We start from the raw sequence: 27,953 nt of genomic DNA on the forward strand, positions 1-27,953 counted from the left end.
CGAAGTGTGAAGGGAAGAAGTGTGCCTGCAGAGGAATGAAGCTTTTCAGGCTTAAGTCACATGAGCCAAACGCAGAAGTGCCCTGCGTGTAAACCAGGGGGCCTGTTTAATGATTGTCCCGGACGGGTGGGGAGTGCAGCCCGGCTGCACCTGCCACGTGGGCGGAGGGCACTTGCTCTCGGCCTAGGGCCTGCCGGGAGACCGCTGGCTTTAGTGCCATGGTGCCGGTGCCATGTCCAGTGGTCCCCCTATTGTCTCTGGCCACCAGTGTGATACAGTGGGAGCGCTGGGTCGCTGTGCCCCAGGGTGGCGTGACCTGCAAAGCTGGGAATATCCACCATCCAGCCTTCCAGAGAAAAAGTTTGCCAGCTCCTACCCCAGGGAAGGCCTAGTTGTGGCCAGCAATTAAGGGCGAGCTCAGAATTGAAGCGCTGCTGGATGTGCCACCGCACCTCCTGGTGGGGCCCCTGAGGAGCTCTGGGGACAGGGGTGCTCCCTCCTGCCTGGCCTTGCAGATCTCTGCTCTGAGTCCCTGCGTCTCAGGGACTGTTTTCCCTCTTATCTCAGAACGACAGGCCTGGCCCTCACCTCACAGGAAGGCTGTTTTTTTTCACAAAGGCATCTTCAGGACGCAGGACAGGGTCTGACCTGAGTAATGAATGGTGGCCGGGACTCAGCCTTAGTCTTGCCTTTGGTGCTTCTAAATAGCATTTCAAGTTTTGACAACAGAGCATAAAACTAGGCATGCACTTCACCGAGGAAAGTCTTGCGATGCAGAACCATGCAGCCGAAAGGGGGGTCCGGGAATGCAGAGGGCGAGGCCGGTCTCTGGCCAGAGCTGCCTCTCGGGGGATGTGAGCGAGTTCGTGTAAAACACGGTTGGAGGGTCCGCCCTGCCTTGTGTGCAGGATGCGTGTGAGCCGGTGAAGCATTACACAGAGACTGATTTGGGCTGCCCGTGTTTGACCACCGCTCACCCAGTTCGCTTGCTCACCGATTTATGAACGGTCTTTCAGCGTTTGTACTGACCACAGACCGACTTTTGACACATTTATTATATAAGCAGTATGCATTAGTTGTGGTAATAAGACAAATATGGAAAAGCGAATCATTCTTAGTCCCACCTGCCACCCAGTGATAACCGCTGTTACATTCTTGTGTCTGCCGCCCACGTTTTTCTCTGCATACATTACACGTGTGCTCTTTTCTTGCAAACAGTTCATAGTATGTCTACCACATGTAGTATGTGGTAGACATACAATGCACTATTTAAAAAATTGATTTCAGAGAAAAGAAGGGAGAGGGAGGGAGAGTCACTGATGTGTTGTTACGCTTATTGATGTGTTCATTGGTTATCCTGGTGTGTGCCCAGACCAGGGATTGAACCTGCAGCCTTGGCATGGCAGGACGATGCTCTAACTACCCAGATGCCTAGCCAGCTGATATTTTTCTAATGCGCTGGATTTTACTGGTAAATTTTATCTGCCGCATACCAAGTTGTGACAAACCTTTAAAGGTTGCTCAGAGACTTTTCTGCATATCCTGTGGTATGTACTCATAACTTTAATTTGCACTGAGTTTGCTGGGAGGTACGGGCAGTCCGTCCCCTTCCCCACCTGGGGAAAAGGGGCAGCAGACCTAAAACGAAGGTTCCGTCGTCACCATGTTTACCCTCAGCACGTTCTGCCTGATGACTGCATGGTCCTCCCATTCGACCTGCTTTCTCTGGTGCTTTCTTAGAGTCCAGCAGTATTCCGTTCTTCTCATCCCTTTGTTGCTTGACTCTGCTTTGTCCTTCCCAGGTGTCTGTGCTTGAATGCCGAGGTACAGAATGGTTTGGGGAATAGCCGTGTTGCTCAGCCTGATGCTGGGAGCGGGGGCTGTTCCCGAGGACGATCCCGAGGATGGAGGCAAGCACTGGGTGGTCATCGTCGCGGGTTCGAACGGCTGGTTTAATTACAGGCACCAGGTAAGAGCATGACTGATCTCCTTCTCATGGCACTGGCATTCTGGAAACAACCCTGGACCTCGTCAGTAGAACCGGCCTTTTAAAGAGCCGTTACGCTGCTTTTAGGCTGGCGAACGTGTGTGTTGGCGAGGCTGTGGAGACGCGGGAACCCTCGTGTTGCTGGGGGTTGCAGAAGGGTACATTTATTTTGGAAAGCAGTTGGGCAGTTCCTCAAAATGGCCCCCACCGAGTCGCATCAATCTGACCTATGGTTTTCAGCCTTGGACTGTCCGTGTGGGACCAGGTTATTCTTTGGGGGGCTGCCCTGCGCATTGTAGGATGTTTAGCAGCATCCTTGACCTCTACCCACTAGATAACAGGAGCGACACCTACTTCCTTCCCCACTGTTACAACCAGAAGTGTCTCGGCTTTTATCAGACATTCTGGTTGAGACCCGCTGGTCCACACCCTCCTGTAGATAAGGAAGCAAAGAGAGGAAGTGGCCTGCCTCTTCCTCACAGAGGTCGAGGTGCAGCGGGACTGAAGCCCAGGGCCCTGGTCAGAGCTTCTGGAAGCCTCCGTGCCCTCCGTGTCTTTGCCCCGCTGCTCTCCCTTCACCGCCTCCTCCCCAGCTTCCCCGGCAGTTCCAGCAAGTCAGCCCTGAACCCACATCTGTAATACATTAAAAGTGCAGCCTCTTGGTGGGCATGTAAAATGGTGCAGCCACTTTGGGAAACAGTCTGGCAGTTCCTCAAAAGGTTAAACGTAGGGTTACCATAGCACCCAGCGATTCCACTGCCAGGCACCTACCCAAGAGAAGTGAACACGCGTTCTCCCAAAAACCGGTACTCAAACGACCATAGGGGCACTATTCATGGCGGCCAGGATTGTTCGTGGGGACAGTCCAAGTGTCCCTCATCTGATGGACGGGTATGCACCGGTATGCAAGATGTATATCTGTGCGTGGGTCATTAAAAAAAGGAAGTAGCAATACCTCAACATGGATGAACCTTCAGAATATTATGCTAAATAAAAGGAGCCAGTTGCAAAAGGCCACATACTATGGGATGCCAGTTATCTGAAATGTCCAGGTGAGGAAAATCTGTAGAGACAGAATGTGGGCTGGCAGTTGCCAAGCTCTGGGTGGAGGGGAGCGTGCCTGTGGGGACTGTCTTTGGGTGGTGAAAATACTCTGGAATTAGGGGTGAGTATGTGTGCTTGGTGAATATACTAGAGACCACAGGGTTGTGTATTTTAAAAGGCTGACTTTTATGGTACATGAACTATATCTCAATAAAGCTGTAACTTAAAAACTCATTTCATCTTTTAATTCTGAGAAACGGGATGCGTAGGCCATCACAGCGCATGCTAGACCATCTTCAAGGGGCCTTTTACCCAGTGAACTCATTTAATCCCTGTAGCGGGTTATAGGCAATAGTTCTGATCCTTATTCCCTCTTTGCTAATGAGTGGACTGAGGCAGAGAAAGGGCCAGCACTTCACCCAGTGCGGGTTGGTGGGCAAGTGGCGGAGCCTGGATTTGAACCTGGACCAGTGAGCTCGGGAGCATCACTGTCCAGTAGGCAGCCATGTGTTTTGTGGTAAATTTTCTAATAGCTACATTTTTTAAAGTTAAAAGTAAAATTTATCTAATTTAATCGAGTAAATCCAACTATTACCTTTCACTTGCAATCGGTATGAAGAGTTGGTAATAAGATACCACACATTTTATACTGTGCACTGAGTCACTGAAATGCAGTGTGTGTCGATGTTCACGGTGCACTCAGTGCAGACTGGCCGCCGTTGCAGAGCTCGTCGCCTTGCGTTGTGGTCAGTGGCCGCTGTGCTGGCCAGCACAGGCCTGCAGCCCGTGTCCTGGAGGCCGGCCAGTGAGTGTCTCCTGTGGGTCTGCCTTCCAGGGTGTTGGTTTGCTTCTCTGTTAGGTAGGGGTTGTGTAGATAAACTCCTATGGGCTTGAAAATGGATGGTTATTGAGTGAGTTATTTCTTAAATGGTTTTTGTCTGTTAGCTGAATAGGAAACCTGGCTTGATTAAAAACTTGTTGCCACAGCAAAATGACCCTTCTTCCTTTTAATACTTAACAAGAAGCCTGACCCACTTTCTAGGAGCAACCTGAGACGGTGCCTGCTCGGCTGTCAGGCCTCCCCTCCCCCTCTGGCCGCCAAGAGAAAGACTCGCTATGGGTCACTGGGAGTCCACAGGCTGACTCAGCGGCCACCCTGGTTTTCATACAGCCAATGTGAAAGACTGGTCAGACCTCATTACGTCATTACGTACCCGTATCCAGTTACCCTTTGCTCCCACAAAATCCCTTTTTCCTCTCAAGTGTAGCTCGTTTCCCTGGGCAAGATAATATTGAAATAGGACGGAGGGAAGCAAGGCAAAGGAAGTGGCTGGACTGCCATCCTGTCCCCAGGATGCCCGGCCCTGAGAGAGGAAACACTTGGGCTGAGTCATTGCCGACCTCAGCGCACACTGCTGCTGGCTGGCCTGGCTGTGTTCTCGGCCAGCTGCTGGTGTGTGCTCTGTTGACTTTGGAGGCTAATCATTAAAAGCATTTGAAAGGACTTTCCCTGTAGAACCTATACAGAAATTTGAAACTAACATTTCGATAGAGGCTTACGTTTCCCTTGGATTAACACAGCACTCATCACCGCAAATTTCTTCAGTGAAGGGAAGATTAGGACACCAGCACAGCGAAATCAGCGCTTCTCTATTGCTTTGCGAGGGTTCTTGAAACTGGGTTTGGGTTCGACTGAATGGGATTTCTCAGTTTCCCATTTTTGGGTGGGCTTTGTGCGTGACAGGGAGCAGCTTGGTCCGAAGGGGTGCTGGAGGGACATTCTGAGTGGGGAGGGCAAGACCTGGGGACGGCGATTCTCCCAAGGGTGGGGTGGAAGCAAGACTCTGGGGAGTGGGGGGAGGGAGAGTCCTGAAGTGCAGGCACATGTGGAGACAGCTGTCCAGCCTGTCCTCAACAGGCATGTGGAGGGAAGAAGTAGGTGACCGGGGAGGAGTCGGGCTGGCAGGGGCGGGGGGAGGTTTCTCTCAGGGCAGAAGCTTGTGCACATGAGGAAGGAGTAGCTAAGGCCTGGGTGGGGTGGTGGGGGTGGATGCCGAAGCAGGTTGCAGGTGAAGTTCATTGTCACTAGAAGGACTTTGAGGCTCTCAGGAGTTGGGAAGGGAGGTAGGTGTGAGCCAGGTGTTAACCAGGAGGAAGGGAGTGGGGGCAGGTGGAGGTCATTGCTGGGCAGTGGGGCTGGGAATGAGAAGGAGGGCAGAGGAGCCTGAGAATGCTGAGCCCACCTGTGTGGGTCAGGAGTTGGTGGTCGTGGGGGAGAGGAAGGGGCCCACCGCCTCCTGCAGGAAGGCTGTGAGGGCACGAGTGTCCTGGGGCCCAGGGGAGGCAGGCTGGGAGGTTTCCGCTGAGGCAGAGAGGGAGGGAGAGGTCTTGAACTTGTATGTGCAGGAGGAGGAAGGAAGAGATGCAATGATGGAGGGTCACATGGCTGTGCCACCATAAGGCCATCTTTCATTCTGTGTATTTTAAAACTGGGTGTGATCACCATTTCTTAAAAACAGCTTCACTGAGACATAGTGTTGACATCATACATTCCACCTTTGGTAATGAATGGTATGGTTGAGTGATTTCTAGTAAATTCATGCAGCGATGCAGGCATTACCACGGTCCCATTCTAGGACACTCCCATCATTCTGGAAAGTTCCCTGTGCCCATTTGTAGTCAGTCCCTATTTCTTCCCAGCCCCATGTAACCATGGGTCTGCTCCCTGTCTCTTGTTTTGCTTTCTCTGGAAATGTCATACAAATGGAATCAGATAATATGTCGTCTTTTGTGTCTGGCTTCTTTCACTTAGCACAGCAATTTTCAACCTTTTTCAACTCACGGCACATATAAACTGATTGCTAAAATTCTGCAGCACACCTAAAAATTTATTTTTTTGCTGATATGACAAAAAATAGGTATAATTTTGATTCATTCACACCAAACTGCTATTGTGTTGACTATTGTTTTTTTTTATTTGACAATCTAAGGGAAAAAGAGGTCAGTGCCCCTGACTAAACAGTCATATGTTGCATGCTTTAAAAATTCCTGCAGCGCAACAATTGAAAATCACGGACTTGGCATGTGTTTTTTGAGGTTAATCCATGTGGTTGCAAAGTATCACTTCTATATTTCAAAAAAGAAACCAGCGCTTTTGAAGAGGCGCCCAGTGGGAAGAGATGAGGGTGGAGGGCGGAGCAGGGCTGAGTTAGGGGAAAGCAGCTAGTCCTGGAGGGCTGTCCACGCACAGGCCAGATGCAGCACAGGGTCACGAAAGGATGTGGGCCCTGGATTTGCACAGACCTCAGGTGTCATTCCTGCTCCCCCTTGACCTGGCAGCCCTGCACAGCTGCCCCCGGCCTCACCTTGCCAGTACTCAGAGCACATAGCAGGAGGTGATATGCGTACACCCTTTGGGTGGGCGGACCTCGAGAACCCCTTCTCAGCTCCTTCCTGGCTGGAAAGTGGACCCCTCAGCCTTTCAGAGTACCTGAGACCGGAGCACTGTATTTTGGCCTTTGGCCTTTGTTCCAAACAGATTGACCTTATTAGCTGATGGCCGGCCAGAGCCGGAGGGAGCAGAAACAGGCAGCCAGCAGCAGGAAATCACAGGGTGCATCAGCAAGCCCAGCAGAGCTGACATCCGTGCAGAGCCACGGCAATCTCAGCTCAGCAGTCCCGAGGGCGCAGTCTTGCTCAATATCCTCCTCTCCAGTGTTGCCTTACTCAGCCCTTCTGTTTCTAAAGAGGAAAAATTCATTTAGGTCAGACGTGTTCAGGGAAGTGAGTCAAGTAGCCTTCAACATCATTTCCGAATGATTTTACTGAGGTGAACCCTACTTTTATTTCTTTTGTGTGCCAGTAAAGACTCCACCCTCTGCCCCGCATCGGAGCTATTTCCTGCAGGGCCGGGTCCCTGCCAGGACCTCCCTTTGGGTGTGCTGCTGACGTTCGCAGCTGGGCCAGGCTCTGGTGCCCCCTTGGGCGGGGCTCCAGGGCAGACCAGTGTCGGACACTGCCTGTGACGGGCCTTGCCTACCTGTCTGGAGCTGCCACGCACGCAACAGGCTGTCCGTGCCTGCCTCCGAGGGGCCTGGCCGTGTGTGGGTCGCGTGTCTTCTTCAGTGACCTTTGCTCAGATCTTTATCTTCCTGCCTGGGTGATGATCTTGTTGAGATACAAGAGTTCTTTGCATATTCTTTGCATTCCTGTTAGGGAATGTTTTGCAAATATTTTCTTGTACTCTCTTGCTTGCCATTTCATTTTCTTAACGGTGTCTTTGAAGTGCTGAAATTTTACCCTTTGATGATGTTCAGTTTATCATTTTTTTCTTTTGTACACCGTGCTCCTGGTGTCAGACCCGTGACATCTTTGCAATTGTAGCTCCAGGCCCCGGATTTTCCGTTATCTCCCAGAAGTTTTCTCTGGCCCTTTCATTTAAGTCTGTGACCCATTTTGAGTTAACTGTTGTGTGAAATGAGGGCCCGAGTTTATGCTTTGCATGTGGATGTCCAAATTGTCCCAGCACCGTCTATCGAAAGCCTGTGTTTCCCCAGAGTAGTTTTGAAATCAGAAAGTGAGAGTCCTCCAACTTTGTTCTTCTTTTTTCAAAATTTGTCCAGTCTAGGTCTTTTTCAATGTTATATAAGTTTTAGGATCATCTTGTCAATTTCTGCAAAACCCTGCTGATCGTTTAAAAAAAATTAATAATATCAAGTCTCTGACCTATGACTGAGATGTCTCTCCTTCATCTCAGGTATTTTATCATTTTCAGTGTGTGACTCTTGCATTTCTTCTGTTGGACTTATTCCTAAGTTTGTTTTTTTTTTTTTTTAAGACTTTATTTATTTATTTATTTATTTATCTTTAGAGGGGAAGGAGAGGGAGAGAAACATCAATGTATGGTTGCCTTTCATGCATCCCCTGCTGGGAGTTGGCCTGCAGGGAACCAGCCTGCAACCCAGGCATGTGCCCTGACTGGGAATTGAACCTCAATCCTCTGGTTCGCAGGCCCGCACGCAATCCACTGAGCTACACCAGCCAGGGCTCCTAAGTTTGTTTTTTAATGAACCTGCCCTCTGACAGGAGTAATAATGGGGGGACTGGTCACTGAGGTGAGTTGGTGGGTGTGTCTGCTCCCTTCCGCTGTTGTCATAGGTGTAGGTTAAATCTGACGAAATACTGATTTTCTCGAGAAGGCCCTTGCTACTTGTAGATGCAGTGGTTGGGGTGGGGGTGGGGTGAAGTCCGCATATACATTAACTGCGTAAAGAATAAGAGCTTGGATAACAGGTGGGGGGGGCATTTAAAAAATTAGAGCAAAAATATAAATGTTTTGAAATAATATAAAGACCTGAGCAATAGGCAGTGATTCCCAGCCTGCTTCCCGTGAGAAAGAACGCGTTGCTCGTTAGAACTCCAAAGCCAGCCTTCCCCCCCGGGCAGCCCCTAACACTGGCCGGGACCGTCTCTCCCAGGCCGACGCGTGCCACGCCTACCAGATCGTCCACCGCAACGGGATTCCCGACGAGCAGATCGTTGTGATGATGTACGACGACATTGCCAACGCTGAGGAGTAAGTACGGGTGCCTTCCCTGGTGGCAGAGAACTTCAGGGCATTTGTTTCAAATGCACAGAGACTCACGGGATCCTTAGATGAGTGGCCTGACATGAGGACAGAAGCAGACTCACAGGTGAAACCTCCCAGGGCTGCTTCCTGTAGAGCTTTGGACGCAACTCGGGGCACCAGGGAGGTGGCAGGGACGGGCGACGGGGCGACGCGGGGCTGGGGCTGGGGCTTCGGAAGCGCTGACAGCACAGTGAGAAGCTCCTGCTCAGCCCGGAGAGCTCGTCGTTGGGTTCTGTGGTGCCTGCTCCGCACAGGTGGGCAGTGCAGGGGGGACAGCGCAGGGGGGACCCCTCTGCAGGCCGCAGGTAGGAGGCTCGTTTGTAGGTTGGATCCCACCCCCCCTTTACATACCTGTTCACTTTTATTACTTGTTGAGTTTGATTTTACAAATAGTTTGTCACGCCTGCTCCCCTGAATTCCAGAGGAGATCAGGAACGGCAGGTATGGGTGTGAAACCTCACCAGCCTGGGTCTCCACAGCCCCTAGACCGCCCCCCCGCCCCCGCCATGTGTGGCCCGTGTGGAGGCTGCTGCCCTTTGCTGAGGTCATGCATGGGACAGCTGAAAATCCATTCTGAGCTTTAATGCTTAAACTCTTACACTAATGTCTTGTCTCCCGTCCTGTCTTTTTGTACAAGCGGTTTTGCTCTGAGATCTCTGGGTGAGATCTGGCCCCTGAGATGCTGGGTGGCTTCCGGCAGGAGGCCAGCACACTTGGGCTGTTGGCCCTGCCCTGGGTGTTAGAACTCGGCCTTCGCTGCTCCTGCCACATGCTTGACTCGTGGGGTGACCGAGATCCCCAAGCTGCTAAGATCTGTTAACACTTGGAGACGGTCTGTGCGGGCAGCAGCGTCTTCCACGAGCACGGTGGTTGCTTGTTTGTGTCGGTCGGGGCCTCAGGTGTGTCCTTCTGTTTGCAGCAACCCTACGCCAGGAGTCGTGATCAACAGGCCCAACGGCTCGGATGTGTACGCAGGCGTGCTGAAGGACTACACCGGGGAGGTGAGGCGGTGGGCTGCCCCTCTTCTCCGATGGCTCCCGTGTGCGGGGCATTTCTAGGGCCAGAACCGCACTACGCTGGTTTCTGGTCACTGTTTCGTGTTTGTTTTAAGGTTTGTGCTTGAGGAGTAATTTTGGAGAGTTTTGATAGGAAGCAGAGCAGGGAGAAAAGAAAGAAGTAAATTGTAGTTTACCAGTCTTCAGTTTCCAGTTTTCTGACATGTTCAGCCTGATGAAACATTCCCTTTGACGGGGTTTCTGGAGGCGCCGCCGCTGATCTGATTCCAGGGCACCTGGGCTCTTCCAGAAATCCATTTTCTCAGCCCCAGCCCCGCACAAAGCATCTTCAGAGTTTGCTGAGATAGGTTTCTGTTCATTATTATTACCTTATATCACTTCCACACTATCACATCTTTCTCAGTGGCTGAGGCTATATAAATTGACACGTTGTTAAAAATACTACCATGACTCCAGCCTCACAGCTTCAGAGTCTCTTTTTCTTACCATCAGATGCGTATTTTAGGAACTGATATTCCTGGTGATAAATGTTTCTCTGAAGTGTAGCAATTCTTCTAGTTTCAGTTTTCTCTTTTAAACTCAAGTACAGTTAAAGTGAACGCATCATACATGTAATATAGATGATCCCATTGGTATGGACTTATCTCTGTGTAGTTACACAGAGTGGGGCAGAAGGAGGTCTGCACTTGTTTGCACGGTGTACTTCTGTCTCACCCTGTAGAAGGCAATGTCCGGAATTTAAGTGGTGGGATTTTGGGTGATTCTCTTATTCTTTTGTGCTTTTCTTTATTGCTATTTTTTTTTTTTAATGAGTAAGGATTAGTTTAGGAAATCTCCTTTAAGGACATGGGATGTTCTCCGAGTCAGCCTCTTAGGCAGCCAGCTGGATGTGAGGGGCAGGCCCAGTGCTAACGTTTCTGCTGCCTCTTCGCCGTCCCCCTGAGGGGGTACGCCTTTCGTCTGCCACTTGTCCTGGCCGACCAGCACCTTTGGGCACCTCCACGTGGACTTCAGGGTGGTCCAGGAGGAATGGCAGGCTTGCTGAGTGCCATCAGCCACAGACAAAGTTATTTGAGAAGAGGTGGAGCACATGCCCCAGAAAAATCCTTCTTGACTGGGATCTGTCTTGGTTCCAGAGCCCCGGGCCTTGGAGCTGTGTGGGCAGCTGGCGGCCCAGGCCTGCAGCAGGCTCAGCAGACGCTCTGACCGGGAATGGCCCGTCTGATTGCTACTCCCCATTGTTTGCAGGATGTCACACCGGAAAACTTCCTTGCTGTGCTGAGGGGTGATGCAGAAGCAGTGAAGGGCAAAGGATCTGGGAAGGTCTTGAAAAGGTAATGGCTGCCTGCTTTGTGGGGGTCACACGTCTCCGAATGACTCGGCAGCTAGGGCAGAGTTGTTCCGGGCTCCCAGCTTGTTCACCCGGGAGGAACGGTTGTTGCTCTTACACTAGAGGGGACACCTGAGCACTTGTAAGCTCGTGTGAGGCGGAGCAGAGGGGGACGTGTGTGTGGGATGAACCATACTGGTTCTGAGTGAGTTACTGCGTTGCTGCAGCCCTGAAGCAGCACCCGCTGAGTGGAAGCCCTGGTGAGGGTGGGCAGGTGGGTGTCCCAGACGGTGCAGGCCGAGGGGCCCGGAGGCCAAGCTGGAGCTGCAGGACGCATTTGGGTGTGTGTCCTGCCCCCTTACTCATTTGGGGGAGACCTAATGGGGAGCGTGGCTGCCTGGGATGAGGCCCAGTTGCCAAAGGACGCCGCTTTCCAAATCACACCCATTCTGTCTGCTGAGCCCCAGCACGGAGTGCTCTGTGCGGCCATGACTCTGAGGCCACGGTGCCTTGCAGCTCAGAGTGACTCTCCCTGGTTGGGAGACTGGAATCCCCAAACGCCTCGGTTTCTTGGTTAGGGCGACTTCAAAGAAGTAGAAATGGGAACAGGAATGGCCGCTGACTCTCCTCCGCCTGCTCTCTTGGCAGCGGACCCCGGGACCACGTGTTTGTTTACTTCACCGACCACGGAGCCACGGGGTTACTGGCTTTTCCCAATGACGATGTGAGTTTTTCTTAGTGTTTTACGGGCAAACTAGAATGGAAAACAAAACCTGGGTGTGGCATTGCACCTGCGAGGTGGGTTTCTCGTGTCCTAGCAGGGTGGTGTGTGGGGACGCACTCAGCAGCTCGAAACCTACCGAGAGGCACCTCTCCCGGTTGGCTGCCCCACTTTTTGTTCCCGTCCCGGCGTCAGTGGCTGTGTCAGCACTTGGGACCACGGTGCCAGGCTCAGCAATGGGGCACTGCCTCTGAGGGCTCTGGGCAGCGAGGGGGGCGAGGACACACATTCGCCTGCCCCTCGTAAATGCATGAGTGAAACCCTCGAGATGACATCCCAGGGGGGTGCTGGGCGGGGCGCTGCGCGTATTTCCGGGGGTGTATGCGTCACTGGGACTTTGTTGCGGGTTTTCCAGCAAATGGTTTCTCTTGAGGTCTTCATCTGAATCTCAGTGTTCTTACCTTGTAGCTTCATGTGAAGGACCTGAACGAGACCATCCGTTACATGCACAAACACAAAAAGTACCAAAGGGTAATGTCACATTTGGGGCGCCCGGGGGGTAGGAGTGCGAGGGGCGCAACGGAAGCAGAGCCCGCTGCTCCGCGGCTGGCCTCTAACTCTGGGTGGCTGTGTTTTCTGGAAAGGGTGCCTTTCACTCAGCCTGGTTTCCCAGGGTAAACCTTTTCTGATTCTGGGGCTTTAGCCAGTGGATCAGAATCCCTGGGGGTTTTGTTACAGGGCAGAGTGGGGGTCCCCGCCCAGAGTTTGACTCTGAGATCTGGGGAGAGGCCTGAGAACTCGCCTTTCCGAGTTGGCACTGATGCTGCTGGTGCAGGGACCCTACTTCGAGGACTGCTGTTTGAGGGCTGTCACCAATTCGGGGCAGGCAGGGAGGAAAATGTCACCAACTTATTTTCACTCTGGCCCTCGCTCGCTGTGTGGCTCCCTTTGTGGAGACCGCGTAGCTCCGGCAGGGACACGATAGAGACGATAGAGACGTGGAGGGACGGCCTGCCGCGCCGCCTCCCCGTGCTGGTCAGTGAAGCAGTTCCCTAGCGTCTCTGTGGCTCCGTGCGCTCTGCGTTGTTTCACAGATCACTTACAGTGATGAGTGAATTCCAGCCCTATCCGAGTGCCGGCAGCCCCTCACAGCGGAGATGTCTCCCAAAGCGGCAGTGAGGGCCTCTTAGAATGGGTCAGGAGCGTGGGCATGAAGTGACATCGGGGAGAGGTCGGCCTGGCCGAGGTGTGAGGGGGCCCATCTCGTTCCCCTCCAGATGGTGTTCTACATCGAAGCCTGTGAGTCTGGGTCCATGATGAAGCACCTGCCCACCAACATCAACGGTAGGTGCTGGGAGCCCTGGCCTCTGGGCCAGGCTGGGTGAGTGCGGTGCTCGGGGGTGCAGTTGGTCACTCTCCAATTCTGCCAGCGTGAAGAGCCAAGTACTCTGCGTAAGCGGGCACCCAGGGCAGCCTGGTACGTAGAAGTGGGGAGATGGGGGTAGGCAGCTCTGGGCTTCCTCTGCGTCTTCAGGATTAGTGGTCAGAGCAGAAGGAATCTGTATGTGAGTTTCCATCCATGGTGCTCACCCAGCTTCCAGTAAAGCCCCTTAGGTCCAAAATCACAGTCTTTGGACTGGCCTGTCCTTTGCGATGGGGTGCTTGCTGGCTTTGATCTTGGACATGTAACTTACCCTCTTTCACCCTCAGATAGTCCCATCTATAAAATGGGTATAAAGATAGTACCTGTTTGTTTGTTCATCATTGTAGATTATAACATTTGTCAAGCACAGTTCTGAGCCCGTGGTAGATAGGTAGTAAGTGGTTGCTATTGCGTAGGTTCAGCCCACCTGTTTCTTCAATAAATGTTAACTTTCTCCAGATACTAAATTAGGTATATATTCTTCAAGTCGCCAGAGCTGTTCAAACCTTGCAGCGTTGCTCCAGAACTGCTTCGGGTCCCAACGGGCACACGTGCCTGCTCGTTGCTGCACAGGGCGTCTGTCCACTGGCTTCTCTTCCTCCCACGTGTCATTTTAGCCGCATTATCGTAACTGAAGGAACGGTGCCGGGACCTCAATGTCTTCCCACTCCCTGTGTGGACTCCGGGGGCCGCTCTGGTTGCAGCGGGAAAGAGGCAAAGGCTCAAGCTGCAAGTGGAACCTGCAGTGCAGAGCCCCGTGTGACTGACGGGCGTCTCTGATTCCTCGTAGTGTACGCGACCACTGCTGCCAACCCCGACGAGTCGTCCTATGCCTGTTACTACGACGAGGAGAGGTCCACCTACCTGGGGGACTGGTACAGCGTCAACTGGATGGAAGACTCGGACGTGGTGAGCCCTTCAGGGGGCCTGCTGCTCGGCTGAGGCTTAACCTTCCAGCTCTGACGGTCAGGGGACTTCACTGTTTGTGCTTTTGCAGGAGGACCTGACCAGGGAGACCCTCCACAAGCAGTACCAGCTCGTGAAATCCCACACCAACACCAGCCACGTCATGCAGTATGGAAACAAGGTGAGTGGGGGCCTCGCATCCTGGCTCAGTGCCCCGCCCCCTGCCGACTCACCTGGACTGTTCACATCCTGGTGAAGAGCAACAGGGGCTGGGTGAGAGCCCGCTGGAGCAGTGACGCCTCTGCCACTCCCGGCCACTCCATCCTGGGGACCCTATTTGCGTTTTGGAGTCAGACCTTGCTAGGGTCAAACTCTCAAAGTCATCAGACTTTGGGCAAGCTGCGTAACCTCTTTGAGTCTCTATGTCCTCCATGGTCAGAGCCTTTGTGCACAAGGTAATTAGGGGCATGAAAGAGGGTCATGCATCAAAAACACTAAACACAGGCCGGGTGCACAGTGAGAAGGCGCTCTGACTTCCCCGATCGGCCGGGTCCTGCCTCCTCTGCAGTAGCAGGGTGCTACCTTTACCCTCTGACTGTAGATTGGAGACTTCTTCCTTCCAACTAGGTCCAGAAGGGACCTGCGTAGTTAGATAGGCACGTTCATCAAGGCTGTCTGGGCAGGTCTGCAGCAGGATGAAGGCTTGGGCCTCAGGTGGCCCCTCTGTGGCTTTAGCTCTGTCCATCCCAGTGGACCCAGGCCTCGGCTGTCACCTGGACAGATGCTTTGCACCTTCCTACTGCTGGGCACTAGGGACAGGGGGTGAGCATGGAGGGTGAGCACAGCCAGGGTCAGCACTGGCTGACATGACTCTGGGCCGCCCTCTGCGTGACGTGGAGGAGAGATTGCCCTTCGTAGACGAAAGGGTAGCAGTTCTGCTGCGCCGGGTGCCAGGCGGAGCTGAAGCCCATCGCTGGTGGGCTCCGGGTCCTGGGACCTGCTGCCTCGCCTGCTGCCGCACATCTTTGCAGGCCTGAAACCACGAGGCACGAACTATGAGCCCCCAGACCCAGGGGACGGTTGGCACGTCTGCTCTTCCTGCCCCAGCAGGCTTCTTTCTTTCCATCTCCCCTAGTCGATCTCTACCATGAAGCTGATGCAGTTTCAGGGGACGAAACACAAAGCCAGTTCTCCTATCTCACTGCCTCCAGTCCAGCGCCTTGACCTCACTCCAAGCCCCGAGGTGCCCCTCATGATCATGAAAAGGAAACTGATGGCCACCAATGACCTGCAGGAGTCCAGGCGTCTTGTCGAGGCCATCCACAGGCACCTGGAGGTCAGTCCTGGGACAGGCCGCTTGGGCCCCGCGCGCTCTGTCTGGGCCTCCACCGGAACGTGAGCCAGGGCTGCTCAGAGCTGGGGGCTCGAACTCTGGGGTCCCGGACGCCTCCTCCTGCCAAAGTGTGTGGGAATGGATGCTGGCCTTTGTTTCTCTGTAAGTGGAAGCCTGTGAGCCGATGAGTGCTTGTCTTTATTCTTCATTGGTAAACTGGCCTTGGCCTCCGTGCTGACAGGGAGCGGAGGGTGTGTTCCCAGTATTCTCCCCAGGGACCGTGGCACATGGGCAGTTTTTGTTTTTGTTTTTCTTTATACCTAGTTGCTTAGAGGACATTTTTATCTTGCTGCTTGGTGAGTTATTAGGTAGTCCTGTTTTTTTTTTTAATTCCAATCTACAAAAAATTTCTGCCACCTTAGGAAACCCTAGTCAGAGCCTCTTTTTAATGTGCTTGGGTTGGCATTCATGATTAGTAAGTTTGTCTTCTGTAGTGTCTCGCTTTCTTTGGAACCGGCAGGGTTGCTTGTCATGTTACAGCACTGCGGCCAGAACCACCAGGAGCACACCCTCTGGGGCACTCGGCACAGGTTGGCTGTCCCTTCCTGCAAAGCCGGCTCAGTGTGACCTCCCTCCCCCAGTCAGCACAGCCCAGGGGTTGGCATGCTGGAGCGTGGCCTGAGTCTTCTGGGAAAGATAAAAATTGGTGTTAAATTCATATATAGGGGTGGGGCGAAAGTAGGTTTACAGCTGTGAGTATGCAAAATAGTGTTTATACTCTCACATTATTAATTATTTTGGCATTTTCCACAGGAGCAGCTGTAAACCCACTTTTCCACACCCTGCATCCAGTATTCCTGGCAGCTGGTATCTCCAGCTATCGCAGCTCATTACCCAGGACAGACTTTCTGTCGGTGCCACAGTGTGAGGTGGCAGTTCTCACACTTTTCTAGTCTTAGACTTAGTTACACTCTGAGTTTATTCATCCCGAAGAGCTACTGTTTATGTGGGTTATGTCAGTATTTCCTGCATTAGAAATAAAACACTGAGATTTAAAAAATATTAACTCATTTAGAAAGGACAGTAATAAACCCATTTTGTGTTCATGTATTTTGCATGAAAAATAACCATTTCCTAAAACACAATTTTGGTGAGGAGAGTGGAATTACTTTACATTTTTGCAAATGTCTTTTCTGCCCAACGTAGTGGAGTCAGCGGGCCCTTGTACCTGCTTCCAGCCTCACGCAGTTACATCGTTGGACTAGGCAGGATCTTATGGAGCCCTGCGGGGCCTGGGCTGCCCCATGGATCTGGCCTTACGCGTGGAGAGCTCCTGGTTCGACATGCAGTGGGCACACAGCCTTTGTGGCTTTCAGGCTTGGGGGTGGTGTGGCCAGAGGCCTTGGTTGTAAATTTTGGCTAGTGAGGCAGCAGCCTCCTCCGAATGATGTTGGTTTTCTTCACTGGGTAGAAAACAGTGTCCACGGTGGTGTCCTGTGTGACCATTTGAGGGTTTCTGGAATGGCAAAGGTGCAACAAGCAATTTGGGGTGCGATTTCTATGCTCCCCCTTTCCTCAGAGTGGGCCAGGCATGCCTGCTCTCCAGGCATTTGGGTGTCGATGTTTTCATCCTGCTAGGAGACCCCAAGGGATAGGACACATCAAAAGGTTTCTGGCCATCACAGGCGCCCGCGTCACGCCGCCTGCCGCGTGCAGAGTGGGTGTGCGGGCGGCTGTTCCAGCGCACCGGGGGGGGGGGGGGGGGACGCAAAGAGAAGCCGCTCCCCCACCCGGGGCCCCCCGAGAGGCTTCGTTAGGTAGGATGCGTCCTGAAAAGACGTGCTCCTTACAGAGCAGGAACATCATGGAGAAGTCAGTGCGGAAGATCGTGTACTTGGTCACGGGGTCCGATGATGAGGCGGAGAGGCTGCTGTCCGAGAGAGCCCCACTCACGGCACACGACTGCTACAAGGCTGCGGCGACACACTTCCGCACGCGCTGCTTCAACTGGCACTCCTCCACGGTGAGCCCCCGGCCCCACGGGCCGCCCCGTTGTCGTCACCCCAGGGGCTCAGTGAACACCGTCCACTGGTCACCCGTCGGGTGCATTAGCCTGTGGAAGGTTCCCCCCAGGCTAACAGGCCAGCAGGCTCACTCAGAGAGGAGGAAGGTTGTCCAGCTGGCTGACCATAAATCCTGGCCCCGGACACTCTTCCTTGTCCCCGTGGACAGGAGCCGACCAGTCACGGACGCCTCAGCCCTCCTTCTCTTCGCACTGCTGCTGGCCCTGTCCTGCTCACCAGCCACATGGGTTTGGGTTTTTCTCCCTCCCTGGTCTGTCTGACTCCGCCCGAGATTTACTGTTGAAGTCAGGCCCTGGCCTGTGGAGAAAGGGGAGGTACTGAGTGTTTGCAGACTGCAGGGTGTCAGGGTTGGGAGGTCCCTAAAAAGCCCATCCCTGGTCAGTGCTGTGAGCGAAGGTGTCAGCCAGCCATGGCCCACAGGTCACAGCATCCCCAACTATTTTGGTCTTAACCTGCTCTGATCCAATCTGACATTCACTTACCATCCATCTCCCTCATCGTTGTGCCCCCCAGAATGAGGTTTCCAGAAGCAAAGCCAGACAGCCAGGTCAGGTGCTAGGTGCCAGAGGGGAGTGGAGCCATGAGGGTTCTCAACCAGCACCGCTGACCTGGGTCCGACTCTCGGTGGCCTGCCAGCCCCCGAGCGTGGGGCACTTTAGGGGCAGATGGCTCATGAATCTGACCGGATCACCAAAAGGTGGGGAGGGGCTCTTGGCCCAAAAAAGGTCAAGAAGGACTATGCAAGCCGCTTTGCCTCTGTAACCACAAAAGGGGGCCGTGCCTGAGTTAAGAGGTGATTGTGTGGTGAGACGATGACCATCTGATCGAGTCTTGTGGTCTGTGTCCCTCCAGTACGAGTACGCTTTGCGACACCTGTACGTGCTGGTCAACCTCTGCGAGGGGCTGCATCCCGTCGACAGGTCAGTGAGCGTGGGGCGGCTGCGGGGTCAGGGTCGCTGCCGGCGCCAGGGGGCAGCAGCTCTCCGTGTCTGCCGGTGGGCAGTGGGCTTCCCTGGCCGTGGCCTCTCACTGTGGACGGACGAGGAGGAGATGCGTTCCCAGAGCTAATCGTGATGCGGGTCTGTCATAAGTGACTGCCTGTTCCACGCTGGGTCACGCTCGTCTCTGTTTCTTCCAAGTGGGTGTGGCTCACCAACCGCTTCCTGTTTCTTACAGAATAAAGTCGGCCATGGACCAGGTGTGCCTGGGCTACTACTGAACTGCCGCCTTCCAGCTGCTTTTCCACGTGTGAGCACTGTCCCTGAGAGCACGTGTACGACTGGAAGTGGATGAAGCGCGAAGGAGTCCGGGCTGCACTCCANTGTCAGGGTTGGGAGGTCCCTAAAAAGCCCATCCCTGGTCAGTGCTGTGAGCGAAGGCGTCAGCCAGCCATGGCCCACAGGTCACAGCATCCCCAGCTATTTTGGTCTTAACCTGCTCTGATCCAATCTGACATTCACTTACCATCCATCTCCCTCATCGTTGTGCCCCCCAGAATGAGGTTTCCAGAAGCAAAGCCAAACAGCCAGGTCAGGTGCTAGGTGCCAGAGGGGAGTGGAGCCATGAGGGTTCTCAACCAGGACCGCTGACCTGGGTCCGACTCTCGGTGGCCTGCCAGCCCCTGAGCATGGGGCACTTTAGGGGCAGATGGTTCGTGAATCTGACCGGATCACCAAAAGGTGGGGAGGGGCTCTTGGCCCAAAAAAGGTCAAGAAGGACTATGCAAGCCGCTTTGCCTCTGTAACCACAAAAGGGGGCCGTGCCCGAGTTAAGAGGTGATTGTGTGGTGAGACGATGACCATCTGATCAAGTCTTGTGGTCTGTGTCCCTCCAGTACGAGTACGCTTTGCGACACCTGTACGTGCTGGTCAACCTCTGCGAGGGGCTGCATCCCGTCGACAGGTCAGTGAGCGTGGGGCGGCTGCGGGGTCAGGGTCGCTGCCGGCGCCAGGGGGCAGCAGCTCTCCCTGTCTGCCGGTGGGCAGTGGGCTTCCCTGGCCGTGGCCTCTCACTGTGGACGGACGAGGAGGAGATGCGTTCCCAGAGCTAATCGTGATGCGGGTCTGTCATAAGTGACTGCCTGTTCCACGCTGGGTCACGCTCGTCTCTGTTTCTTCCAAGTGGGTGTGGCTCACCAACCGCTTCCTGTTTCTTACAGAATAAAGTCGGCCATGGACCAGGTGTGCCTGGGCTACTACTGAACTGCCGCCTTCCAGCTGCTTTTCCACGTGTGAGCACTGTCCCTGAGAGCACGTGTACGACTGGAAGTGGATGAAGCGCGAAGGAGTCCGGGCTGCACTCCAGGCGGTTCCCTGCCTCCGGTGTCCCGAGGCCCCGTGCAGCGCTCCCCCGTGCAGCGCTCCGGAAAGCTGCGGACTTGGCTGGGCACAGCTCCGTGCTGAGGAAGGCCTCTCTGCTTTTGGGGACACTTTTTTGTTTATTTGTTTTCAGGAACAGGAAGTTCACTTGCGCCTCTGTAGCCAGTGAGAGAATCCCTCCCTGTGCTGAGGAATTTGAAGCTAGAGCCTCTTAAGTCTTCAAAATGATTTTGTTAAAGGGCAATGGAAGTCCCAAATGGAAAGCTGTTGTTAGAAAACAATGTATTTTGATTGCCTTTGTTTTATTCCTCAGTAATGAGCAAGTCTTGAAAAATAAAGATTGTGACCGAACCTGTGTCTTAATTTCAGGCGTTGACTGTGCAGTGTCTGCCCCGGCCTCTCCCCCCAACCCCCTTCCCACCGCTCTGCGTCTGCCCCTCTGCTCCTTGGACCGCCCAGCCTCCCGTGCCTTTGCTTCCTGGTCCCCCTCTGGCCCCGCAGTGCCTTGCCCTCCATCCGATGGATCCTCAAGGTGTATCTGGAAGTGCTGTTTCTCCCTGGAACCTTCTCCAGCTTCCTCCTCCCCCACCCACCAAAAGTCCACTCTCCTCTACCTGCACTGTCTTTGCATCTCAACAGCAGGGGCAGGGTCGCCCCTTAACCAGGTGCAGGGCATATGGAGAGTGTTTTGGAAGTGGTGGAACTGCCCCCAAACCAATTGTTGTGATGATCATAGAACTCTTCAGTGTACGAGGACCCATCAAATTGTACATGCTGAGTGGAAGTCACGTGGTTTGTTCATTATACTTCAATAAAGTTGTTTTTCAAACTAAGGCATGTAACCTTGACTGGTGTGGCTCAGTTGGTAGGGTGTCATCCCCCAAAGCAGAAGGTCTCAGGTTTCATTCCTGGTCGGGGCACATGCCTGTGTTGCAGGTTCAGTCCCTGGTTGTAAAATCTTTAAAAGGTAATAGCAAGCCATATATAGCTGGCTGTTTAGATCGCTAGAGGAAAAGCAAAGAAAAAAGGGGACACCTACTAAACGCGCCACTCATGACCTCCTGTCTTCGCATTGTGAAACCTGTCTTGACAGTGACTAACGCCGTAAAGTTTGAATGGAAGGGGTGGTGCTGGCAAGTAGGCCTGTCTGACAAGTTCAAGGGCAATACTTTGTGTCTCATGGGCCAGTTTTTTATCAACACAAACCTCCTTTCTCAGTGAGGGCCTCACAGGGCTCATGAAATGCCTTCGGGGTAAAGGACTCTTACCCCCTATGGATCTGGGTCTAGGGTTTGAAGTAACAAGTGCAAGGTTTGCCCGCGTAAGGGCATGTCTTCAAAGGCCTCACCCTACAGGTGGTAAAAGCTCTGTGTTTTCTAGAACTGTTAACCGTCCCACCGCCCCTGCTTCACCACTTGTCCTCCCTGTGGGAAAACCGTCTTTCTACCTGCGTCACGACTACGAGAACCCGAATGTCCGTGGCTGTAAAGGGGAAAGCAGCTGTGTTGCATTTCCCAAGTAAAGGGCAGTGTCCAGTCACAGAGCCTTGGTGTTTATCCTCCTACGGCTCATAGGGTCCCAGTAGAAAGGGGCTCTGGTACAGAGCCATTTTCTGTTAGGTCTCCAATCAGGCTGACTTCCCAGGTGTGTGACGTGCATTTTTTCCCTAATCATATCCAAAATGTGCAAACCTGCTCTGGGACTTGCGGTGCAGAGCACGGAAGCACCTCGAGAAAAACAGGGCCGCCCCCTGCCCACCAGAAGCCTCCGCTACGGTTTGGTGTTCATCCTTGGAGTCCTCTGTCTGCCTGTTTACATACCCTATACACAAATGATCCTTTACCTTTTCATTACAAAATTAAAAAACCATATGGAACAAGTGTATGGCTTAGTGAATTGTAAGAAGAACATCCTTGTAACTGCCACTCAGGGCAAGAAATAGAACTTGCCCAGCTGTGTCGACCACGATCTTCCGGAGGAAGGGACCTGACCGGGCGCATATACTGTACGCACCTACGGAGAGGCTCAGCTCAAGGAGCTGGCTCACACGACTGTGGAGACCCGGTCAGTCCAAGATCGCAGGCTGGGGACCCAGGGAGGGGCCGCAGTTCAAGTCCAAAGGCTGCCTGCTGGCAGACTCCTTTCTTGATCCGGGGAAGTCAGTCTTTAAGACTTTCAGCTGATGGGATGGGGCCCACCCTTGCGAGGGAGGGTGGTCTGCTTTACTCAAAGTCTACTGACTTAAGTCTTAATACCCACAAAACACCTTCTCAACTACATCCAGAATAAACGGCCAAATATCTAGGCACTGCGGCCCAGCCAAATCCGCCCATAAATTGACCATCACCCCAGCCGCCTCAGAAGCCCTCCTTCACTCTGCATTCCAGTCACAGCACCCCGCACCCCAAAACAACCACTCCCGGTGTTCTTTGTGGTCTGATCACACGTGTGTGTCCCCAGACACCGGTCTAGTCTCGCCCACTTTTTAAAAACTGGTGATGCCTTTCGGCCTCCTCCAATCTGTGGGTTTCCTCCTCATCTCTTTCTTCCCCTTTCACTTGCGGCTGAAGAACCCAGGCTGTTGGGCTGTGCAGTTTTCAGTCTGGATTGTGCTGACCCTATTCTCGTGGTGCCGTTGCGGGTGTTTTTCTCACCCCGGGCCCCTTACAGCTCAGCAGCCGGAGGGCCGGCGTGCGCAGACCTCGGGCTGGCCCTTTGGCGAGAAGGCGCGCTGTGGCTATTTTCCTCCTTTTTGATGTTGGTAGTGGCTGATGCTCCATGTGTAGACCCAGTGATTCGTCAAGGAATTGCAAACGGGTGACGAGCTATCATTTTATTTTCATTTCTTCAATAACTTCGTGAGGCGTCACTGCTACACCCCCAGTACAGCTATAGAACAGGCAGGGAAAACACTCAGTTTTGCCCTCTCTACCTAGTTATTTTTTTTAACCGGTTCCCTTTCTTCCTTCAGAGGTGATCCGATAAGCCTCCTAAATATTTCGAACGTATGGCTTATGCATATCTAATGGGTTTAAATCCATTGCACCTTTTGAAGCCCGAAGAGTCCTTTTTACGGCGGATGGAATCTTCCAGGGTGATTCCCCAGGAAACTTCCATAGCCTCCTTCCTAGCTGGTGTATCAAGGTGACCCAGCCTCCCCTTGTGCATTTCCTGTCCCAGAGATGGGATCAGTTGCTCCTTCAAGAAATCCTGGTTTCTGTTCAAGACAACGTGAGTGGTAGGAGGGGTCTTCGCTGCTGGGTTGGGTATTGTTTCTAGGTCTTCCTATGAACAGAGGCAGGGGAAATATCAGGCGCCTATATACGCGTGTATGTAAATTACATGTGCATGTGATAAAATACCTCATCATTCATACTGTTGTTTCCAGTTCAAGTTCAGGACTACTAGGTTTTTATTGAGTTTCGTAGATTTTAATTAACCTCATATCTGTTATATCTCTCCCACGTCAGGAATGCTGGTTTTCAAGGGTACAGGGGACGATACAATTAGAATATCTCAAAATAATACTACCATCAATGATTATAATCACTGAAAACATTATCTATACATGCCACCTGAGTTCCCCACTTTTTAAATGGTTGGCACTTCATGTTGCAGAGAAGGAAAAACCAATCATCCTACACCATGTGGCTCCTGTGAAAATGGCACAGGGGTGCAATAATGTAACAGTGAATATGAATGAACAAAAGTCACTACCCAGCTGTGTTGGGGAACGGGGCCACCCCCTCTCCACACACAAATGTGCATGTGTATCAGTGTGAAAGGCAATGTGTGTGTAAAGAAATAAATTCTCACCCTCTAGAAGAGGAAGTTAGTACTTAAAGGTTAAAACTCAGAAACCAACAAGTAGTTCTGTAAGATGCTATTTAGAGATAAACAAGCAAACGGAACCATTCGAAGTCTTCTCTAAGCAGAAGGAATTGGGCGGGGCAGGGGAAAAGGAAGAGGTCTCTAGGAGCCCTGTAGAGATTGTTGAAATGTAGCACCTAGTGGAGTATTCAGGCTGATGGACTGGGTGCGGACAAAGCTCTTGTACAGGTGGGCACAGAGGGATTTCAGGCACCCAAAGCTCGAGCAGGAAGCTGACTGGGTGCCTGACCTCTGTCCCGCAGAAGTCATCTCGAAGCAACAGGCAACTGGCCACTAAGAATACAATCTTGTCAAGCCATCACTGAGGGAATATTGGTCTGTAAGCCTACAGCACCACCATTTACCCTGCATTTCTCACCTCGTGAGGCGCTCTAGTGAAGAACAAAAAAGGACCACCCCTCCCAGTACCATTGATCTCTGCTGTTCCACCACGATATTTAGGGTCCACCAATCTTTGATTTGTTTTTATTGCAAGGAGATAGAAATTTCAGAGACCAGTATCCAAAAGTTTCACGTGTGCTTTAATCTCTCCTAACGGCCACATCCAACTACTGCTATTCGATTTTTAGCCACGTGAATTTCAGCCTTCAGCCAGAATGTGGGAAATGCAAATGTCACTGTCAGCACCTCAGGGCTTCCTGGGCCAGGGCCGCTGGGGCTGGCACAGCGATGCGGGGTGTGGGTGAGAAAAGAGATGGGCGGGAAGAAGGGCTCGCAGGGCTCCAGCACATGGGGTGCATGTTCCTGCCTGTTGCGAACCTCCCCAGGGCAGGGCGGGAGCGCCACTCAGGCCAGGAGGGAATCTCTGCACATTTTATTTTGCAACAAAATGGGGTCCATGCAGGGCATGGGTACATGAGGTTCCTCTAGGCAGAGGCTCTGATGTCAAAGGAAAGGCACAGTGGCCGTGGCTGGCCTACCTTGCTCAAGGAAATGATCTAAAAATTATGTATGCCCCGATGTTTCCTTAAGAGACCCCCACCACACTCTTTTCCAGATCAAAGTCAACAGGTTTGCTCAATTACATGAACATTTTTACTTCCATAGATCCCTTTGGCGGATCACAGGACGACGCGGACAGAACGAGAGAGCCTACACGGAAGGGCAAGGATGTGAGAGGCGTGGTACAGTTTATGAACACGTGACCACGGGCAGCTCCCTGTGTTTGCTACTAGCAGCTGTACTGCGGAAACCCGAACGTTGCCTTGGTGATGTCTTCATATTCTGAAAAACACACGGGAACAGAGATGTGCCTGTGCTTTCGCTGTCTCTCCATGCTCAGCGTGCCAGTCACCGCAGCTCCGAGTGACTCAGCGTGCTTTAGACACTGCATTCTCCCCAGCAAAGATGGCTTTGGGTTGCTGGGAGGCAGGTGTTCCAACTTCAAGTTCAGTTTGAAAGAGCTGTCTTCAATGACTCACGCCTCGCTTACACGTACTTAATAGATTTCACGTTGCCTTTCCAGAGGGCACGTGTTATCGTGGATAATGGTGCCTGCATCATGTTTTTGCAGCTACCGTTCTGGTTTCACGTGAAACGTCGAATGCTGTGGTTTTGAGCAGCGGTTGCTCATTGGAATGGCTGGGAGCATTTAGAAAACACCAGCGTGTCCAGCCTGCAGCCCTGGAGCTCCGAGTCCAGCTGTCTGGGGGGAGGCCCGCCCTGGGGTTAGCACTCTCGAGACGATTCTGATGAACAGCCAGCATTGAGAATCCCCGCTGACAGCTTCCCAACGGAGGAGGGACAAAACCCAGGGTGCCTACCCCCGGCCCACGAGGCCTTACACGAGCAAACTGAGTCACCTCCCCCTGCTCCCTCCCTGGAATGCACCTCACCACGTTCCAGACACAGGAGCCTCTTTGCTGTTCTCAAATACACCAGGCAAATTTCCATGTCAGGGCATTTGCTCTTGTTAGGACCCCTTTCTGGAAATGTTCTCCTAGGCATTTGCTTTTCTCTCTCCCTTACTCCATTTAGGTTTCTGCTCAAATGTCATCTCCTCAGGGAAGCCCTCCTTGGCCACTCCAGCTAAAATGCCAGCCTTCACCACACTCTATCCTCTGACTCTGTTTACTTATTTCTTTATAGCACTCGTCAACCTGACATTATATATTTATCAGTTTATCTGGCCTACATCAATGCCTGGAAAACAGTAAGAGCTTAATAGGTACTTTTGAACGAATAAAGAGTGGATGAGGATAGATGTAAAATAATGCAAACTCTTGCATTGTAGGCCAGGGAACGCTTGATAAACGTGAGTTTCTTACGCAATTGACAGAAAGCTGTTTTCCTCCAGGTGGAAGAAAAACTGCCTCGTGACATATTGAGGAACAGCGACCTCTGCTGGAATTTGTATCTCAGTTCCAGCGAGCATAGAAGTCCACTAATACCAGTCCCAGGAAAGAAACTTCTAGATATAGAAATACTCAGTATCGACCAGCCCTTCTGGTGTGCATTCATGAAAAATTCCTAATAAGATATTTCTGAATTTACAAGAGCCTTTGTTGGTCCCACACTTTCCAAAGCATGTTCTCTCGGCCACCTTGAGGCCAACCCAGATGGGGAACTTCCCGACAGCTCACGTGACCTTGCTTAGTCAAAGGGAAAAGTTCAGGGCAGCCGAGCTTTCCTGGAGCCATTTGACAAAACACCTATGCCGTCTGACCAGGCCCAGGTGCCACCCAGCTTCCATGTTTTAGGAACGGAAAGCGACTGAGGTGACTGCCTCGTTTGGTGGCTTCTGCGGCAGGAGAGCTGAGAGAAGTGGGTGCCTGGGGGCCACCTCCCAGGAGCTCAGCCCTGTCTGAACTTCGTCCTCCCGGCCCGACACAGCCCTGTTATTGACCAGTCACAGCTGGAGGCTGATGGTCTGGCCTGAGCACGGGATAAGTGCCCACAACCCCTACAAGGTCAGGCTTCATCTACGGCGTGCTGCCAGTGTGTTGGGCCACAGCCAGCACAGGGCAGGTCGCTGAACAGTTGCGGAAGGAGTGAGACAACAATTGCTAGCACTTACAGGACACACCAGGGATGTCCAGCCCGTGGCCCACCGTCCCCATGCACCCGGGATGGCTCTGAATGCGGCCCAACACAAAATCATAAATTCACTTAAAACCTTTTTCTTTCTTGCACATCAGTTTTTGTTAGTGTTTGTGTATTTAATGTGGGGCCCAAGACCACTCTCCTTCCAGTGTGGCCCAGAGACTCCAGAAGGCTGGACACCCCTGCGCCGTGCACTGCAGAAACCCACACACTCACTTGCAGCCATTCATAAATTGGGGTGACCCACTCCTGGTCTGCTCAGGCTGCCACGACCCTCCACCACAGACCGGCAGCGGCTTAAAGAGCACGACAGAAATCAATTTTCTCACAGTTTGGGGTCCTGGAAGTCCAAGGTCAAGATGCCACCAGGGCTGGTTTCTGGGGAGACGTCTCTTCCTGGCTTCCCCTGCTGCCTTCTTGCTGGGGCAAAAGGGCAGATCTCCTTTGCTCTCCTGAGAAGAGCTCGATTCCACCCTGAGGCCTCCCTCGTGCCCAGGCCCCCTGCTCAGGGTCCTCCCTACTTGCCGGACTCACATGGGCTGCAACTTTTGGCAGCCGAGTGGGGCACACAGGCCCACCTCGTTTTGCTGTGCTTCACAGATGCTGTGGGTTTTACAAACTGGAGGCAGGACCCTCCTCCAGCAATAAGATCACGACCCACTTTACTGAGACGATCTGGAACCAAACCCGCACTTCCTCCAAGGTCTGCCTGTGACTAAGAATCCTTTCCAGGATCCTAAACCAAACCAAGGACCTAAAGAAGGCTTGTGACTTAGTGAGGGTGCGTTCTCAGTGAAGACTTACGGAAGACTAAAATCCGAGCTGAACAGCAGGGGGCAGCAGAGAGAGTCATCTCTGCTCGAAGGTAGAGTTTAGGGAAAGGCTCCTGGCACCTTCCGAGGGAAACTGCAAAGCTAGGAAACCTGTGCTCCTCCCTAAGGAGAGAGGGGTCCCAGCCCCACAACGAACCCCCCAGTTTGGAGCACCAGTGCTGGGAAGAAGAGCCCCCACGACATCTGGCCGTGAAAATCAGCAAGGATTCTGTCTACCCAGATGGAATAGAAGGCTGCTGGTAACCCAGGTATCCTCTTAAAGGGCCCGCACACAGACTCACTTGCTTGCAGGCACTCACCCTGGGCTCTGGGAGGGCCAACAGCTTGGGGGGGGGGGACGCCAGAGGTGTGAGGGGAAATGAGTTGTGTGGCTCTTTCCTGAGTGGAACCTCCCCT

The 27,953-nt window shown here is 52.8% G+C and overlaps 1 protein-coding gene and 1 long non-coding RNA gene across 2 annotated transcripts; both read left to right on the forward strand.

Moving 5' to 3' along the window:
• The first annotated feature begins 1,816 nt into the window (after nucleotides 1–1,816).
• Nucleotides 1,817–18,799, forward strand: LGMN (legumain). The gene is made up of 13 exons (XM_037031202.1): nucleotides 1,817–1,969; nucleotides 8,509–8,606; nucleotides 9,580–9,661; nucleotides 10,925–11,010; nucleotides 11,655–11,730; nucleotides 12,196–12,258; nucleotides 13,005–13,071; nucleotides 13,941–14,059; nucleotides 14,148–14,237; nucleotides 15,192–15,392; nucleotides 17,242–17,412; nucleotides 18,326–18,393; nucleotides 18,650–18,799. Exons 1-13 carry the CDS (start codon nucleotides 1,817–1,819, stop codon nucleotides 18,690–18,692), a joined length of 1,317 nt encoding a protein of 438 aa, XP_036887097.1. The 3' UTR covers nucleotides 18,693–18,799.
• Nucleotides 18,800–19,263: 464 nt separating this feature from the next.
• LOC118976627 (uncharacterized) lies at nucleotides 19,264–20,628 on the forward strand. The gene is made up of 2 exons (XR_005064317.1): nucleotides 19,264–19,375; nucleotides 19,632–20,628. It is a non-coding gene; the product is annotated as an uncharacterized LOC118976627 (long non-coding RNA).
• The last annotated feature ends 7,325 nt before the right edge of the window (nucleotides 20,629–27,953 follow it).

The sequence above is a fragment of the Sturnira hondurensis genome, unplaced genomic scaffold (genome assembly GCF_014824575.4).
Source record: "Sturnira hondurensis isolate 20B ecotype Veracruz unplaced genomic scaffold, ASM1482457v3 Scaffold0021143, whole genome shotgun sequence".
Classification (NCBI taxonomy): domain Eukaryota; kingdom Metazoa; phylum Chordata; class Mammalia; order Chiroptera; family Phyllostomidae; genus Sturnira; species Sturnira hondurensis.